The 14,186-nt window shown below is 58.4% G+C and overlaps 2 protein-coding genes across 5 annotated transcripts in view; one reads left to right on the plus strand and one right to left on the minus strand.

Moving 5' to 3' along the window:
• Positions 1-1,025: 1,025 nt before the first annotated feature.
• Positions 1,026-6,803, plus strand: Rgs11 (regulator of G protein signaling 11). Its single transcript, XM_026385292.1, has 17 exons — positions 1,026-1,088; positions 1,216-1,312; positions 1,392-1,442; positions 1,511-1,617; positions 2,289-2,340; positions 2,431-2,489; positions 2,828-2,904; positions 3,040-3,121; positions 3,672-3,740; positions 4,734-4,763; positions 4,839-4,900; positions 4,993-5,106; positions 5,197-5,312; positions 5,484-5,571; positions 5,652-5,790; positions 6,509-6,591; positions 6,689-6,803. The coding sequence occupies exons 1-17, from the start codon at positions 1,026-1,028 to the stop codon at positions 6,801-6,803; spliced, it is 1,404 nt and encodes a 467-aa protein (XP_026241077.1).
• A 1,808-nt stretch (positions 6,804-8,611) lies between these two features.
• Positions 8,612-14,186, minus strand: part of Fam234a (family with sequence similarity 234 member A) — a 30,664-nt gene continuing 25,089 nt past the window's right edge. For 3 of the 4 annotated variants that reach the window (XM_026385558.2, XM_026385555.2, XM_026385556.2), the window contains 10 exons: positions 13,317-13,433; positions 12,811-12,999; positions 12,223-12,353; positions 11,926-12,058; positions 11,536-11,665; positions 10,988-11,128; positions 10,588-10,663; positions 10,225-10,380; positions 9,786-9,888; positions 8,612-9,707 (listed from right to left, as the gene is read on the minus strand). In XM_026385558.2, coding sequence (XP_026241343.1) covers positions 9,502-9,707; positions 9,786-9,888; positions 10,225-10,380; positions 10,588-10,663; positions 10,988-11,128; positions 11,536-11,665; positions 11,926-12,058; positions 12,223-12,353; positions 12,811-12,999; positions 13,317-13,413 — 1,362 coding nt within the window. In that variant the 5' untranslated portion in view covers positions 13,414-13,433 and the 3' untranslated portion in view covers positions 8,612-9,501. The remainder of the gene's footprint in view (positions 9,708-9,785; positions 9,889-10,224; positions 10,381-10,587; positions 10,664-10,987; positions 11,129-11,535; positions 11,666-11,925; positions 12,059-12,222; positions 12,354-12,810; positions 13,000-13,316; positions 13,434-14,186) is intronic. The other variant, XM_026385557.2, reaches the window with a different exon arrangement.

Raw genomic sequence — 14,186 nt, forward strand, 5'->3', positions numbered from 1 at the left:
AGGTGCCCCCTCCAGCCCCCAGCTCCACTGCCCCATGTCATTCTGGACCTGCACTTCCAGCACTGGTAATGGATTCAGGTGGCCATGTTTGGATGCTCCTGGCCCAAGGCCACCCTACCCACCTCCCTCCATCTGACCTCTGGCGCAGGGAGGATAAATATAACATATAGCATTTCTACTTCTTATAATGGGCTTCCTAATGGGGCCTGGAGGGCCTGGGCATATCTCAGAAGGGGATGGCCAAGCTGCTGGAGAAGGGACAGAAAGTGCCTGGACCCTGGGAATCTGGGTGAATCTGGGTAGGGGGTGTTGAGACCTCCCTTCTCCAGTAAACCCCTTTCTATAGTTCCAGGGCACCCTGGCTAGGATCTCTGCCTGTTCACCTGCTGTCCCACCCAATCCCCTGTGTAGTTAAGGGGATGTGGCCATTCCCCACTCTTCTCCCCAGTCTCTAAGGACCCCTGTTCAGGAACCCACGGTGTCACACACTCCCAGCAACCTCAACCACAGGACAACTCTGACACAGGGAAAAGCCAATACAGCTCCCATAGTGCTGGGAACCACTCGGACCAGCTCATGATCATGGTCAGGGTCACACCAACCTGTGGCACCCACACAGGTCATGTGCGGTGGGTGCCGTGGTTTGCAGAGAAAAACACTCGTCAGGCTATCAGAGACCCTTCTGACCCCACAGCAGTGACTGCTTTGGGGGACACACACTGGCAGCCTGGGACTACCGCAGGCCAGGAACCCTTGTTCCTCTCAGGCCCCTCCCCTGGTGAGCCTCTATTTGCTGGTTCCGCTCCAGGTCCGAGTCCACGTCCCGTGGAAGGTGCGCCTCGCCCCACCTCCCCAGGCTCAGGCCAGGCCAGACCTGGGAGGGCATCCCTGGGTCCCTGTCGCCCCTGTCACTGCCCTGCGCTGCAGGCTCTCCAACACAGGCTGGGCGGCCGGCCTCTGCCCGAGGCCCCAAGGGTTAACCCAGGCGGGAGGGGCGGGGCCGCTCGGACGTCCACCGCTTAGGCATGGCCGCTAGCCCAGCGCCCCGCGGCGGGCGCCCCCGCGCGCAGAAGCCGCACCTCCGCAAGGTGGGCCTTCCAGCCCCTAGGGTCCGGGGGGGGGGGGGATGGGGGACGCGCAGGGGCTGGCCTCGCCCGCTCTAGGAGCCGGGTCCAGGGGCGCCGCCGAGACGCCCCTCACGGCTCCCTCGCCCAGATGGAGCGGATGGTTGTGAGGATGCAGGACCCTGACCAGGGCGTACGGACGCGGAGCCAGCGTCTGCTCATCACTGTCATCCCGCACGCGGTGACGGGTGAGGCGCGGTGAGGGCCCTGCGGGGGTGGGGGTGGGCAGGGAGCCAGGCCTGCGCCCACCCAGCCTCTCCCGTGCAGGCGGCGACGTCTTGGAGTGGCTGGTCCGGAAGTTGTGCATCTCGGAGGAGGGTGAGGGTCGGCCAGCCCAGGGGCTGGGGAGGGCGGGCCGGGAGGAGCACTCACTCACCCCCCCGCAGAGGCTCTACACCTGGGCAGCCTGCTGGCGCAGCACGGCTACATATACCCGCTGCGCGAGCCCCGCAGCCTGGCGCTCCAGCCGGATGAGACGCCCTACAGGTTCCAGGTCAGGCCTTGCACCCTAGCGACCCTGCCTGCCCCGCCGCCTGTCAGGGGGACTCCGGAGGGGACTCGGGAGGAGGGGCCTGCTAGCGCTGGAGGGGGGTGTGGTGAAGTCACCGCTGGCGATACACCGCCCCCTCCCCAGGAGGCTAGGATTGGAAGTGTCCCTGTGATAGTGACCAAGTTAAGGGGTGGGGGTTTCAGTTTCCTGGGGCCACTCCAAGACCCCCATAAAAAGGCATTACCTGCGGAGAACTCTGCCAGCTGCCTGCAGGGTATGTCCTTAAGCCTCCACCCCTGAAGAAGGAGGCTGTGTTGGGGTGAAGACAGGATACCTGCACCTCAACGTGTTATTCAAACATGATGGAGCCCCCTTCCTGCCCTTCCCAATCACATCCAAGAATCAGACAACCCTAAGCTCGGATGTGACTACATCCGGGACTTGGGCAGGCCCCCACCCCTACCCTATCAGGGCTGGGGGAGGCAATCTGTGCGCAAAACTCTAAAGCATGAGTGGACTCAGTTCAAGTGGTAAGAATGGAGAGTGGTCCACTAAGCTCTTGGAGGTGGGCAGATGGCCAGTGGTCTCCTGGACGGGAGCTGTGAGGGTGAGGGCAGTATATGGGTGGTAGGGCTCAGGAGGTGCCTTACATCATTACCCCACAACATGGCTAGACTCCCTACTTCTGGACCAGCACTCTGTGGCCAGCTGCTGAGTTGGACTATGGTGAGTGTGGAGGACCTGGGGCTAGCACCGGGCCAGCTCCCAGGATTGGGCAGAGCTTGTCTCTCTGCAGCCTGTTCCCTGTCTTTCCAGCCATCTACTTGACCAAGAAGAACATACAAAGGCAGGGAGCCCTGGTCACCCATGAGAAGGTGAGGCCCAGCAGGCTGAGTCTAGCAGGAAGAACCCAAGCCTCATAGTCTGCCCCAGAGTGTGCAGCGCAGTCTTTGAGACAGTCCATACCCGCTTTGCTCTTGCTGGGCAGGCCCCCACCCCACCCACCCTGAAGGGGCAGCTAAATGCTCCCAGAGCCAGAGAGACAGCCCCTGCACAGGGCCTCAGGGGAGGGCTGGCCTCCATTCCAGGTGGAAAGATCACACACACACACACACACGCATCACTCGCTCCCTCACTCTCACTGAAGAGGTGGGGTCCATGTTCCAGAATTGGGTATGCAAGGGGTCACCCACTGGAGACCTCATGTCCCCAGGAGCACTATGACCAGTTGCATAAGAAGATCAACCACACCTGGGACCTGGTAGTGATGCAGGCTCGGGAACAGCTACGGTGAGTCCTGTCCCTGTCTATGCCCATACCCAGTGACAACAAGCCTGGCAGTCCTAGAACCAGAAAACATCCCAGGCTCCAGGTCCTGAGCAGAGTGGGAAGGGGGGACTCTGCTTAACCTCCCCCTTCCTCCAGGGCAGCTAAGCAGCGCAGGAAAGGGGACAGGCTGGTCATTGCATGCCAGGAGCAGACATACTGGCTGGTGAACAGACCCCCGGTGAGTCCCTGGGACATGAGGGGGTGGGTTTGTTGGGCACACATGGGGTCTGCCTGCATCCTTGGAACCTTTCCTGAAACTCTGACTTGAGCCTGTAGGAATGACATGCCCTTCCTGGTTCTGGTGGGTGACAGGAAGCTGTCATTCTGTGATTCAGTTGAGAACCCAGAGGTGACACACTCAGGACTGTGGCTGCATGCACCCCCAGACCACAGGACCAGTCAGATCCTCTCCTGGTCTAAGGGAGGGCTATAGGGGAACCTTGGGGGACTGAGGCCTTTGTGGGGGCCAGGAGGAGCTACAACAGAACTGAGCTTTGGGGTGCTACCTGGGACCCGGCCTTCCCCAGACTCAGGTCCAGCAGGTGATTCAAGGCCCACTCTATCTGGGGAACCATTCTTAGGGGTGGGAGTGAGTAGAGGATGGAGCTCAGGATCAGGCCAGGCTTGGTTGCTTGCTCATCAGTTTCCACATTAAATGATGAAGAGCTTCAGAATTGGAGTCCCTAGGGGTAGGGACCTAACACCCCAACTTACCTTCCTTCTTGCAGCCTGGGGTCCCCAATGTGCTGGAGCAGGGCCCAGAGAGGGGCTCCAACAATGCCAATCAGGTGCAGATGGTAAGCGTCTGCACATACACCTGTCCTGGCACACACACCTGCCCTGGCCTACCTGCCCATGGCTCATCCCACCACCCACCATGGGACAGCTTGGGCTGTGCTCCATCCTCCTGTCCCCCTTCTGTCCTTTAGTCCACACAAATGTCCCTGATGTGCCACTCCAAGGGCCCTACTCTACTTCTGGTATAAGTCCCCTCCTAACTCTTGTGCTCTCTCTTCCCACCTGCTGCCTGGGTGCAAGTAAGTGAAGTGGCCCTGGGGGAGGGGAGGGCTCTCCCCCAGACCAGGACTGTGCCAGGGAAGTGGGAGGGTGGCAAGCAGGGCTATGGCCTGCATCTGGACCATTCCACTTCCCTTCGGGGCCTCTGTGGCCTGCAAACTACAGAAATCAGGCCCTGGACAGGCAACTAAACCAGAGTCCAGAAAGATTTGTGTCCTCTTGCTGATGGAAACTGCTTATCTCAGCACCCTAACTCTTCCTGAGTAAAGGCAGTCAAAGAGCTGGGGCAAGCTAGAGTCTGAAGTACACATATCCAGCGCCATACCCTGTGCTGGTTGTGGAGCATAGGGAGCCTGGGTCAGCCATCCTGCTGGACCTGGGGTGCTGTGAGGCCCCAGGTTTCTGAGAGAGTTGAGTTCCCCAATGTGATGCCAGTACAAGGACTTCTCACGTATGTATGTGTTGTTTAAAAGAATACTTTAAATACCTCTGAAAATATGACAAGTTAAACATAACTGGGGACATCAAGGCCACTAGGAACACCTGAAGGTTCTATGGAACATTCTAGAAATCTCCAGACTAAAGGCTCCCAGAGGTCTTCCAGGTTTAGGGATAGGAGAAGGGGCTTTTCTCTAAAAGAGTCAGGGATGCGGTGCTGAACCTTCCTCTGCCACGTCTTGTGAGGCAGGAGCTCTGCTCTAGGGGCATTGGGCAGGTGGGTGTCCAGTTCCGAGGGGAGACCTGCTGGTCATGCAGCCACCTGTTCCTTCCAGTCACAGAGCTTGGACTTCTACAAGCGAGAGGTAGGTCCTGGGGGAGGGGGGTTTGGGCGGTCCATGCTCCAGCCCAGGTCCTGATTCAGAGTTCTGGCACCCTAGATAGAGTGGTCGAGGAAAGCGCTGGGCCGAACCCGGGTGAAGTCCTCCATCTGCCTTGAGGCGTGAGTCCAGGCGGGCAGGAAACCCCCAGCCAAGCCCCTTTCTGGACTTGCTTGCCCCTGAGGCCCCTCTGCACTGCCTGGACTTCTTCTAGGTTCCTGACGTTCAGCCACCAGCGAGGCCCACATGACCCTATCCTGGCAGGATGTCTGCCCAGCAACCCCTGGGTCACAGATGACGATGCCTACTGGGCCATGAATGCACCCATGTGAGCACAGAGCCGTGGGACCATGGGTGTGCCTCCAGCTTGGGGGGCTGGTAGCACCACTTCCCCTCAGCCCTACCCCTCTCCTCCCAGGGTAGCTGTGCCCACGAAGCTTCGTGTGGAGCGGTGGGGCTTCAGCTTCCGGGAGCTCCTGGATGACCCCATGGGGCGGGCCCACTTCATGGACTTTCTACAGAAGGAGTTCAGTGGTGAGAAGCCCCATACTCCTTGCTAATGGCAGGCTGCTTGAGGGAGGCTGCTGGCTGGCCCTTCCTCCCAGGCTGCCGGCCAGCTCGGGATCCTCCTGTCCCAAGAGGCCTTGGATCCCCATCTTGGCTACCCCTGGGTAGGATCTCTGACTTGGCTCTCCTGGCCCATAGCGGAAAACCTCAGCTTCTGGGAGGCGTGTGAGGAGCTGCGCTTTGGAGGGCAGGCCCAGATCCCCACTCTGGTGGACACTGTGTACCAGTGAGTGTGGTGGAGTAGTACTGGCTGGCCAGTGTGTGGGCATGTCCAGCCTGGACCCCCAGATGCCATCTCCATCCCAGGCAGTTCCTGGCCCCAGGCGCTGCCCACTGGGTCAACATCGACAGCCGGACGATGGAGCGAACACTGGAGGGGCTGCATCAGCCCCATCGCTACGTCCTGGACGATGCACAACTGCACATCTACATGCTCATGAAGAAGGTGGGCCCCATCTGGGCTCGTGTCCCCACCCAATCTCATGGGGCCCATCACAGTGTTGGTTGCTTTTGTTACGTTACCTGTTTGGATTTTGTCCCAAGTATTATCTCTAGTGCCGGCGTGTTTCCCCCGCTCCTCTTGTCAGGAGCAAGGGCAGCCCGCCCTCTACTGTGTGTGCGGATTTCTACCCTGTGTGCCCCCAGTCCCCTCCTGCTCCTCTGTGGCTGGTGCTTCCATGTCACAACTCTATGCTGTGGTTCTCCGGTGTGCAGACCCCACAGCAGAGTCATGCTTGACCCTTCCTTAGTTATCACTTTTTAAAAAAATAACGAGTTGGGCCCCAGTATTGGCCAAGGGTGGTCAGTGAGGCTTGGAAGTTGTTTTGGTTTGGGTGGCACTGGGGTGCCATTTTTATTTTGAGACAGGGCCTGGCTGAGATGCTGAGGCTGGCCTGGTTTACCTCTCCATATGTGTGGGCACTGTAGCTCCTGGCTATCTTTTGTTGTACTGTGGTCCCACTAGATGGGAGCCAGGTCTCCTCAGGTCTGTCCACCTTGACCTGGGCAAGTCAGGGTGGCTGCTGCCAGCCCTTTTCCTGTCAGGGCCTCTGTGTGGGCAGGACAAGACCCCAGCAATGCTGGGTTGGACCCAGTGCCTCATACGTGCTAGGCAAGTGCTGTCCCCTGAGCTCCAGCTCAGCCCAGGATGCTGTCTCTGGCAGGACTCCTACCCGAGGTTCATGAAGTCTGACATGTACCAGGGCCTACTGGCAGAAGCTGTGATTCCACTGGAAACAAAGAGACGGTGAGCCCAGGCAGTCCCTGTGCCCACTGAGTGGTGAGGGCCCTGCAGGGAGGAGACAGGGCCTTCCTGCCACTTGTCTGGCTTCTTCTTGCCACAGGGTATTCCCATTCATGAGGAAGCCTCGGCTCTCGAGCCCCAGCCCTGCTCTGCCGCCCACCTCTGGGGAGCCCTCAGCAGCTGGAAGCGCTGCAGGTGGTGACGAGGAGAGCTAGGAGGTTCACCCCCTGCCAGCGACACCTGTGATGGTGGCCACCCTCTCCTGCACCCCGTGGCACTCAACCTGAGTCCAGAGGGCCCAGCCTTGCCAGCCTTTCTCCAACTTCTCCTTTCCCTCAGACATGACATCTCCTGCCCAGAAGGGACTGGTCCTGGGGAGGGATCTCACTGGCCACGCTTGGCCAGGAAAGGACTTGTTCCCAGAGAAAGGGGAGGCCAAGGCGGAGGCCATGTGGAGCCCCTGGCATTCTGCAGCCTTCAGCTCAGAACTGGGTGCCCTTCCCCACCAGAGAACACTAAGACAGCTGGCACAACAGGACACCTGTCATGAGCTGAGAACAAGCAGGCTTTTGGGTCCTCCATTCTGCCCAGGCACAGCTCCCCCGCCCTATGACCCTAATCCTGCTGAAACCATTCCAGCCTCTTCCACCTGCTCTTGTGTGCTGCCCATGGCACCCGCCCCAGGTTCAACAGATGACTCCATGCTGTCACTCTGACCAGGAGCCTCCCAGTTCCCTCAGGGCAGGTCTTTGACAGGATGGCACAGCCAGTGTCCATTCTTCCCATCTAAACCTTCCTTTGGGCTACTAGTGTTATTCCCTCTCTCATGAGGGTACCCTGCTTCCCCGGACCTAGGCTAAAGGCTGGGCTAGTTCCTTTTGAGGTGCCACTCTCCCACAGGGCTAGCCCACATCCTTTTCCCATCCATTCTGGTGCAGAAATAAAAGGACCTCAGCCCTGCACTGGTCATGTGCTGGTGAATGCACATGGTGTGAGCACGTGAGGCATGTGTGTGAGCTGGCCACAAGGCAAAGGTCAGTGGGCATGGCTCAGGTGTAAAGATGATCTCCCTCAATGTGAGTCTCTCTGCCCCAGACTCTCAGGCTCCAGGCTGCGCTGAGACTTGGGGAGGTGGAGGGTACAGTCTGTGCTCTGGCAGCCCAAGGTGAGCAGGGGCCTGTGAGGATGCTGGCCAAAAGAGGAAACTGCCAAGGAAGCGCTCATGGGAGGGGCTCCTGGCATTAACACAGCACCTCCTGGGCAGCTGTGCCCAGCCTTCTCTGAGGCCCTGAAGTTGCAGGGGCACAGCATGGGCAGAGCCTCTAGGACCCTTGAGTGGCCATGGTCATGGTAACAAGTTTAGGAGGTGAAGACTGTGGTTGGAGGGAAGCTGGGAACAGACTCCTGTCCTCAGAAGTCACCAGGTGACCTGCAGAGCACTTCCCCCAGGGATGGCTCTACTGAAGCCCCCAGGCAAACCCTCTCTCTGCCCTTGGCAGTTCTCATATATGCCACTGTCCCTATAGCCCCTCTTAAAGCCCCTCTGTGCTCAAGTTCTATAGGCTGGGTTGCCTTTATTTTTCAGGGACAGTGGACCTACTTCCTAGCACAACACCCAGTTGTTCAACCTTAACCCCACATCCCCACCCCAGGCCTTCCCAAGGAGAAAGAGGAGCAAGGATACCTTAGAGGCTACGAGACCAGAGCTGTATTTAAACCACAGCAAGCTCCGGCAGGCTCCTCATTCCCAGGCTGCATGGCATCTCCCTGAAGCCCCTCCCAGCCTTGCCCTGCCCCAGTGGCAGCAGGTGCTCACCCAGCCCTCCACTGCAGGCCCATGCTGGCCCAAGGCTCCTGCTTACATGGGGATTGGTGCCCTGCTGGTCAGCAGTTCTCAAACCTCAGGACTCGCTCCCAAGGCTGTGTGGCGACTGCTGGGCCTGTAAATTCCTGTCCAGTAAATTCCTGCTTTGCTCCTTGGGCAGATAGGCAGATGGCGGGCTCACACCAGACCACAGGGCTCTTCAAGACAGTGCACGTTTATTCTGTAGTTTCTGTGGTGACTGGCATCATCAGGCTCTTTGCTACAGAGCTCAGGTTCTGGTCTGGGCAGGGCTGCTCCTTGCAGAGCATAGCAGTTGCCCTTGGGACTCAGGAGCGACAAGGCACAGAGTAAGTCCTACATCAGGTGAGCACCAGGGAGTGGGGCAGGAGGTGCCCCCATGCCCAGGGACATGGGGCCTCTATTGGACAGCAGCTCCTGTGTGCGGAGGGCACAGACTGACACCAAGTGGATGCACTAAGGACACCTGTGAGCTGTGGTGCAGGCCCCCTGCCCACCTGTAGAGGGCACCCCCACTCTAGATCCCTATTCCACTCCCCCCATGGGAGCTGCTTCATCTGCTCTGGGTAGGCCTGGAGGGCTGCAAGGCCTCAGGCCTTCCCCAGCACCCATCCTCTGATCTTCATGATCCCAGGGGTCAGTGCAGAGGGGGGACCAGGCAAGAAGAGGAGGGGCACGCAGATCAGGCCTGGGAGTTGCACATTCTACAGTGGCTTCTCTGGCCTGGGAGAAGCTGGCAAGGAGAGGGCACAGAGCAAGGGTGCCATGCCCCAAGGTGAACTCTGCTCACAGCCCAAGAGGCTGCAGGGGCACCCTGGCCTGCTGAGACCCTCAGGGCATAGTGAAACCCAATGCAGCTCAGTGTGCACATGGAGTGCTGGGTCAGGGGCCTGGGCAACCCCATGTACATCCTCGGTCGTGACCAGTAAGGCCGTGGCTCCCAAGTGGACAGTGGTCACCAGGTCAGGAGTGGGGATTCTATAGGAGGCTGAGGGAGGGGCCCACTTCCCAGGGTGCCTGGCTTCTGCAGTTGGAGTCTTTCCACGTGCTGCAGCTGGTTCCATTTATACCTAGCTTCGGTACCGTAGCCGGGAGAAGCGGTCCCTGATGGCCTGATCACTGTCTGGCCCGCCGTCACCCAGGCGAATCACCCTGCTGCCTGGGACAAGGTCTCGTACCTTGTGCTTGGTCACAGAGACCAGACCAGGCACATTGGGGCTTGCTGGGCCAGTCAGGAGGACATAGGCAGCATGGCGACTTGGCTCAAACAGGAGCGCTGTGGGGGAGAAGCTGTTAGAGCCTCTCAGGGTCAGCCAGAGCAGACCTGGGTGCCCGGGCCCACGACCACACTCACCATCGAAGGCAATGATGTGGGCAGAGATGTTGACCAGCTCCAGAAGGACGCTGGGCAAGGTGGGGTGGAACATGTACAGACTGTGCTGGGTGACTCTGGGCTCCTGGAGTGAGGACCACCAACAGGCCTTAACACTCCCGCTGTCCCCAGGCCAAGGCCACACCTAGGCAATACTCAGGCCACCTTCAGGGATGCCTCACTACAGCTACCATGCCCAGAGCTGATACCCACCAGGAAGCCCCCCTTCCCAACCTGAGTTTGGTCCTGTTCCTTCCTGGCATCCATTATATCAGCTCTCCCCAACACAGAGACCCCTGTCAGCTCTAGGAGACCCCTCAGGGCACGTTCCCCACTGTGGCCCACTCCCACTAGGCTTCAGCTGATTTGGGATGGGCCAGCCACCAATGGGCAGGGCTATCCCGAGTGTGTTCCCCCATACCATCTCATTGGTGCTGGCCAGTTCATGGAGGCCCCAGAAGAGGAAGGCCGAGCGGTGGTCAGCAGTTGGCAGACTGGCAGAAGGTGGGCCCCCAGGGAAGCTGGGGAGGGCCTGGCTCCACAGGACAGCCCCACTTCCAAGGTCCAGAAGCAGGATCTGGGGAGGGAGGGGACACTGGGGAGCACTGGGATAAACTCAGGGCTTACATGGGCACACATGCCCCTAGCCATGCCAGCATGGAGGCAGCTGCTCTCTTGGGGGCAGCCAGAACCTTCTCTCTGGTCTGAGGGCAGCTGCCTCTGGGGCCACAGTGCTGCTTCTCAACTGTGTCAAGTTGGAATCTCTGGAGGAAGTAAAGCCCACCTGTCTATCAGTGCCAGTTCCATTTTCAATGACCACGGCCAAGGTGTCTGGCTTGTAGTGGCCAAGGATGGGTTTTCTGGAAGAGGAGGAGGAGAAGAGTTCACAAAGGATCTCTGTAAAGAGACTAGGATGAAGGAAACACCTGGGGACAGTGTGCCACTCAGTCCTCTGTGTCCACACCAGGACAGGGCTGGGGATGCCCATATCTGGCCCCAGGACTAGGAGATGACCCTCAGAACCAGAGGTTTCACTGGCCCCACTATAGGGGCAGGCAGCACCAAGGCTAGGAAAAAGGCTTTTGGCAGAAGAATGTGGACCCCTCCAGCCTGCCCCCCACCCTCCTACCAGCCAGTGGGGTGGGCTGCAGATGCCAGGAGGGGACAGGGGATAGACTCCATACCTCATGACCTGGACTTCACCGAGGGTCCACCTGGGTGTCAGCTCCTGTCCATCCAGGAGCACACAGGCCTCAGAGCTCACAAGGAGCAAGTCCTGGCCAGATTTCCCTGGAACGCTCATCAAGTAACGGACTGCTCCAGAGCTGGACAGGGGAGCAGAAAGAAGCACACAGTCCCTGGGCTGCCTCACACCCCACCAAGCCTGTGGGGACTGACTCCTGTAGGTTCCCATAACATAGCCCCATGCCTCAGCCCCCCAGCTGGAGGAAAAGCAGGATCCTGGTAGCCGGGGGCTAGATGAGCATCCCACCAGGGAGCTTTCTCCTGAATGGGCCTGGACTCTGGTTGCCCAGGGAGGAGGAGGAGCATCCCACCAGGATGCTCTCTCCTCAGCTGTGCTTGGCAGCCATCTGTCTGTGTCCCTTTTCTGAATACAGGATGGTCTCACGGCCCAGAGCTGCACAGTGGCCCTCAGCCTGTTTGGCTCTCTTGTGGTCCTTGCAGGTCCCAAAGCCCAACCCGTGGGACAAACACCATGCTCCAGACCAACCTGTGCAGAAGCTGCCTGGTGGCAGAAGTGTTGAGCATGCTCTCCCAGAGGGGGTCTCTCTTGAAGGGGCTCTCTCTCCCAGTCACCCTCTCATAGAGACCCTTCACAGAGCAGCTGCACAGGGAACTTGCTATTTAAAACAGAGGAGCAGGAGTTACCAGGGTCACCCTGCAGCCCCACACCCAGCATGCTGCCACCCATGGTCCAGGTGCTTGGGTCCCCTGAACTTTGGGATTAACCAGCACCTCTGTGACAGAGGGCAGCAGATGCCCTGGGGGCAGAAGCCAGCTTCCCTACATGCTGCTTTCTCCAGGGCGCTGAGCTCATCTGTTGAAGACCAGCACTCCTGTGAGTAGGAAGCGCCCCGTGGGAACACAGGGGCTGGCATACCACAGGGCAGGAGGATGTAGTGTGCGCCCGTCCGGGTGACATGGAGGAGCAGGCCGCTGTCTCCGTCCATACCGAGGCTGCCTCTGTGGCCAATCTGGCGCCCAGTGCTGCCTGAATAGATGTACCCACTGACCTGCAGTGACAAAGGACAGTGGAAGAGAGGTAGACCTGGACCTGCAAGAGAGTCTGGGGTCAGACCTGATCCTCTCTGGGAAGTGAAAGTGGACAAGGAGGCTGAGAGGAGGCAGCATGGGGCTGGGACTGGGGATTCAGGAAGAGAGCAGTGTGGGCCGGCACCTGTGTGGCCTCCCGGGTAAGAATCAGCAGGTCTGGAGCCCCATCACCATCGACATCAGGCACTTGGAGCAGAGGGCTCAGGACAGAGGCATTCCCATCAAAGCTGCTGGGTTGGCTCCACAGGGTCTCCCCTAAAACCAAGCACATCATCACTGTACAGGTGTACACTGCAGACACCTTCCCAGCAACCTTGCAATGGCCCTGGGGAAGTCATCCACGCTCAGGGCCTGTGGCCCACACATTCAGAAATGGGAACATGTGTGAATGGGCCTGACGTCCCGTCAAGAGGAACAGATGCTGTGCTGAAGATGTGGCACGCCCACGTGAGCAAAGCTGGTGGCCACTGACTTCTCTTCCTGGACTCCACCCGGGACCTCCTACTCCTGGGCACTGGGCAAGGGCTGCTCCAGAACACCCAGGGCCAATGTGACCCTTCCCAGCTGGGGACAGGGCCTGATCTGGGCCAAGTGGCACCCACAGGTGTAAGCTTCTGCCAGGAGAGAGTGCCTCGGAGCCAGATCCTTGGTCGGGGGCCAGGGCCTGTCCTCACCATGCCTTTCTTCTCCCAGCCCTCCACCTAGGGCCCACCTGTGAGCAGGTCCACTGCAGTGAGAGAACTGGGTCTTCCCACAAGGACACAGGCAGACGACTTGCCATCTGACAGCCGGGGCACAGCACAGTCCACCAGGGCCACGTCTTGGGCCACAGGCCTCTCCCAGAGCACGCTGCCATTGGCCCCTGACACAGCAGCCACAAAGGCACAAGGAGAGGAAAAGCCTGAGGGGAGAGACCACAGCCTCCAGTCAGCTGGTGCAGCTAGCCCTCTTCACACCCTGCCTGCAGCCCTGGGCCTGGGCCTGGCCCTGCTTCCTTTGTCTCTGGTCCCTAAGCTCAGACTCACAGCCCCAAGTGGGTGACAGGGCTGAGCCTGCCTCCTTTCCTCTTCCCACTCCTGGAAGGAAGGAAGAGGGATGGGATGGTTTCCAGAATCCCACCACTTGCCTCCCCAAACACCACAAAAGTGAGAATGTGACCCAGAACAAAGACCCCTCTCCCTGTAGGAAGCCCCTCCTTCTCAGATAAAACCAAAATACCTTCGTCAGCGCAGGATTGGTTGGAATTGTCAGTGTTGTTGGTATTTTTATAAAGAAAGACAACATCTTGGATCCTGTCCCTGTTTATGTCTTCCATGGCCAGAAAGTCATAGGTAACTGAAAAAGAAGCCACGGACCATGTTCCACAGGCCATGCCTGTCTGCAGAAAGGTCAAGTCTAACATGACCCATTGCTCTGCTCTGCCTGCCACTGTGAGCAGGTTTTCCCCCACACTGAAAAAAGCAGCAATTCTTCAGGAATGTGACAGGCCAGGCAGATCCTAGCAGGTGTTGACATAGGCAGGATGCTCAGGCAATACAAACAGGTGCTTTAAATGCTTGGGTTTGAGAGGGATCCTCCTGGACCAGCTTAGGATCCAGACAGCCGCACTCCGTCCACATACAGGCCTACTGCTTCCTTTTATTCAAGGACTCAAATGATATACTCTGTCTTAAAATCAAACAGCAGAAGAATGACAATGGGCCCTTAGCTTACACAAAAGCTCAAAACGAATCAGTCCAAAACAGAGCTAAAACTATAAAGTGCTTTACACAGGGAAGTCTACATGGCATTGGATTTAGGAATGATTTTTTAGACATGACGCCCAAAGCACAGGCAACAGAACAAAAAGTTGATGAGACTTCTTCGAAGTTCAAAGCTTTTGTGCATCTAAGGTCACTATCAATAGATTAAAAAGATGACCCACGGGACAGGAGAAAATATTTGCAAGTCATATGCATACGGCACAAGTGTCCAGATTATAAAGACTCCCATGGCCCAATAACAGAACAAACAACGCAGTGAAAAATGGGCAAAGGACCCTAAGAAGATACACACGTGGCCCCTCAGCACATGAAGAGACAGGCCACA

This window comes from Urocitellus parryii, chromosome 9, assembly GCF_045843805.1.
Source record: "Urocitellus parryii isolate mUroPar1 chromosome 9, mUroPar1.hap1, whole genome shotgun sequence".
NCBI classification, from domain to species: Eukaryota; Metazoa; Chordata; class Mammalia; order Rodentia; family Sciuridae; genus Urocitellus; species Urocitellus parryii.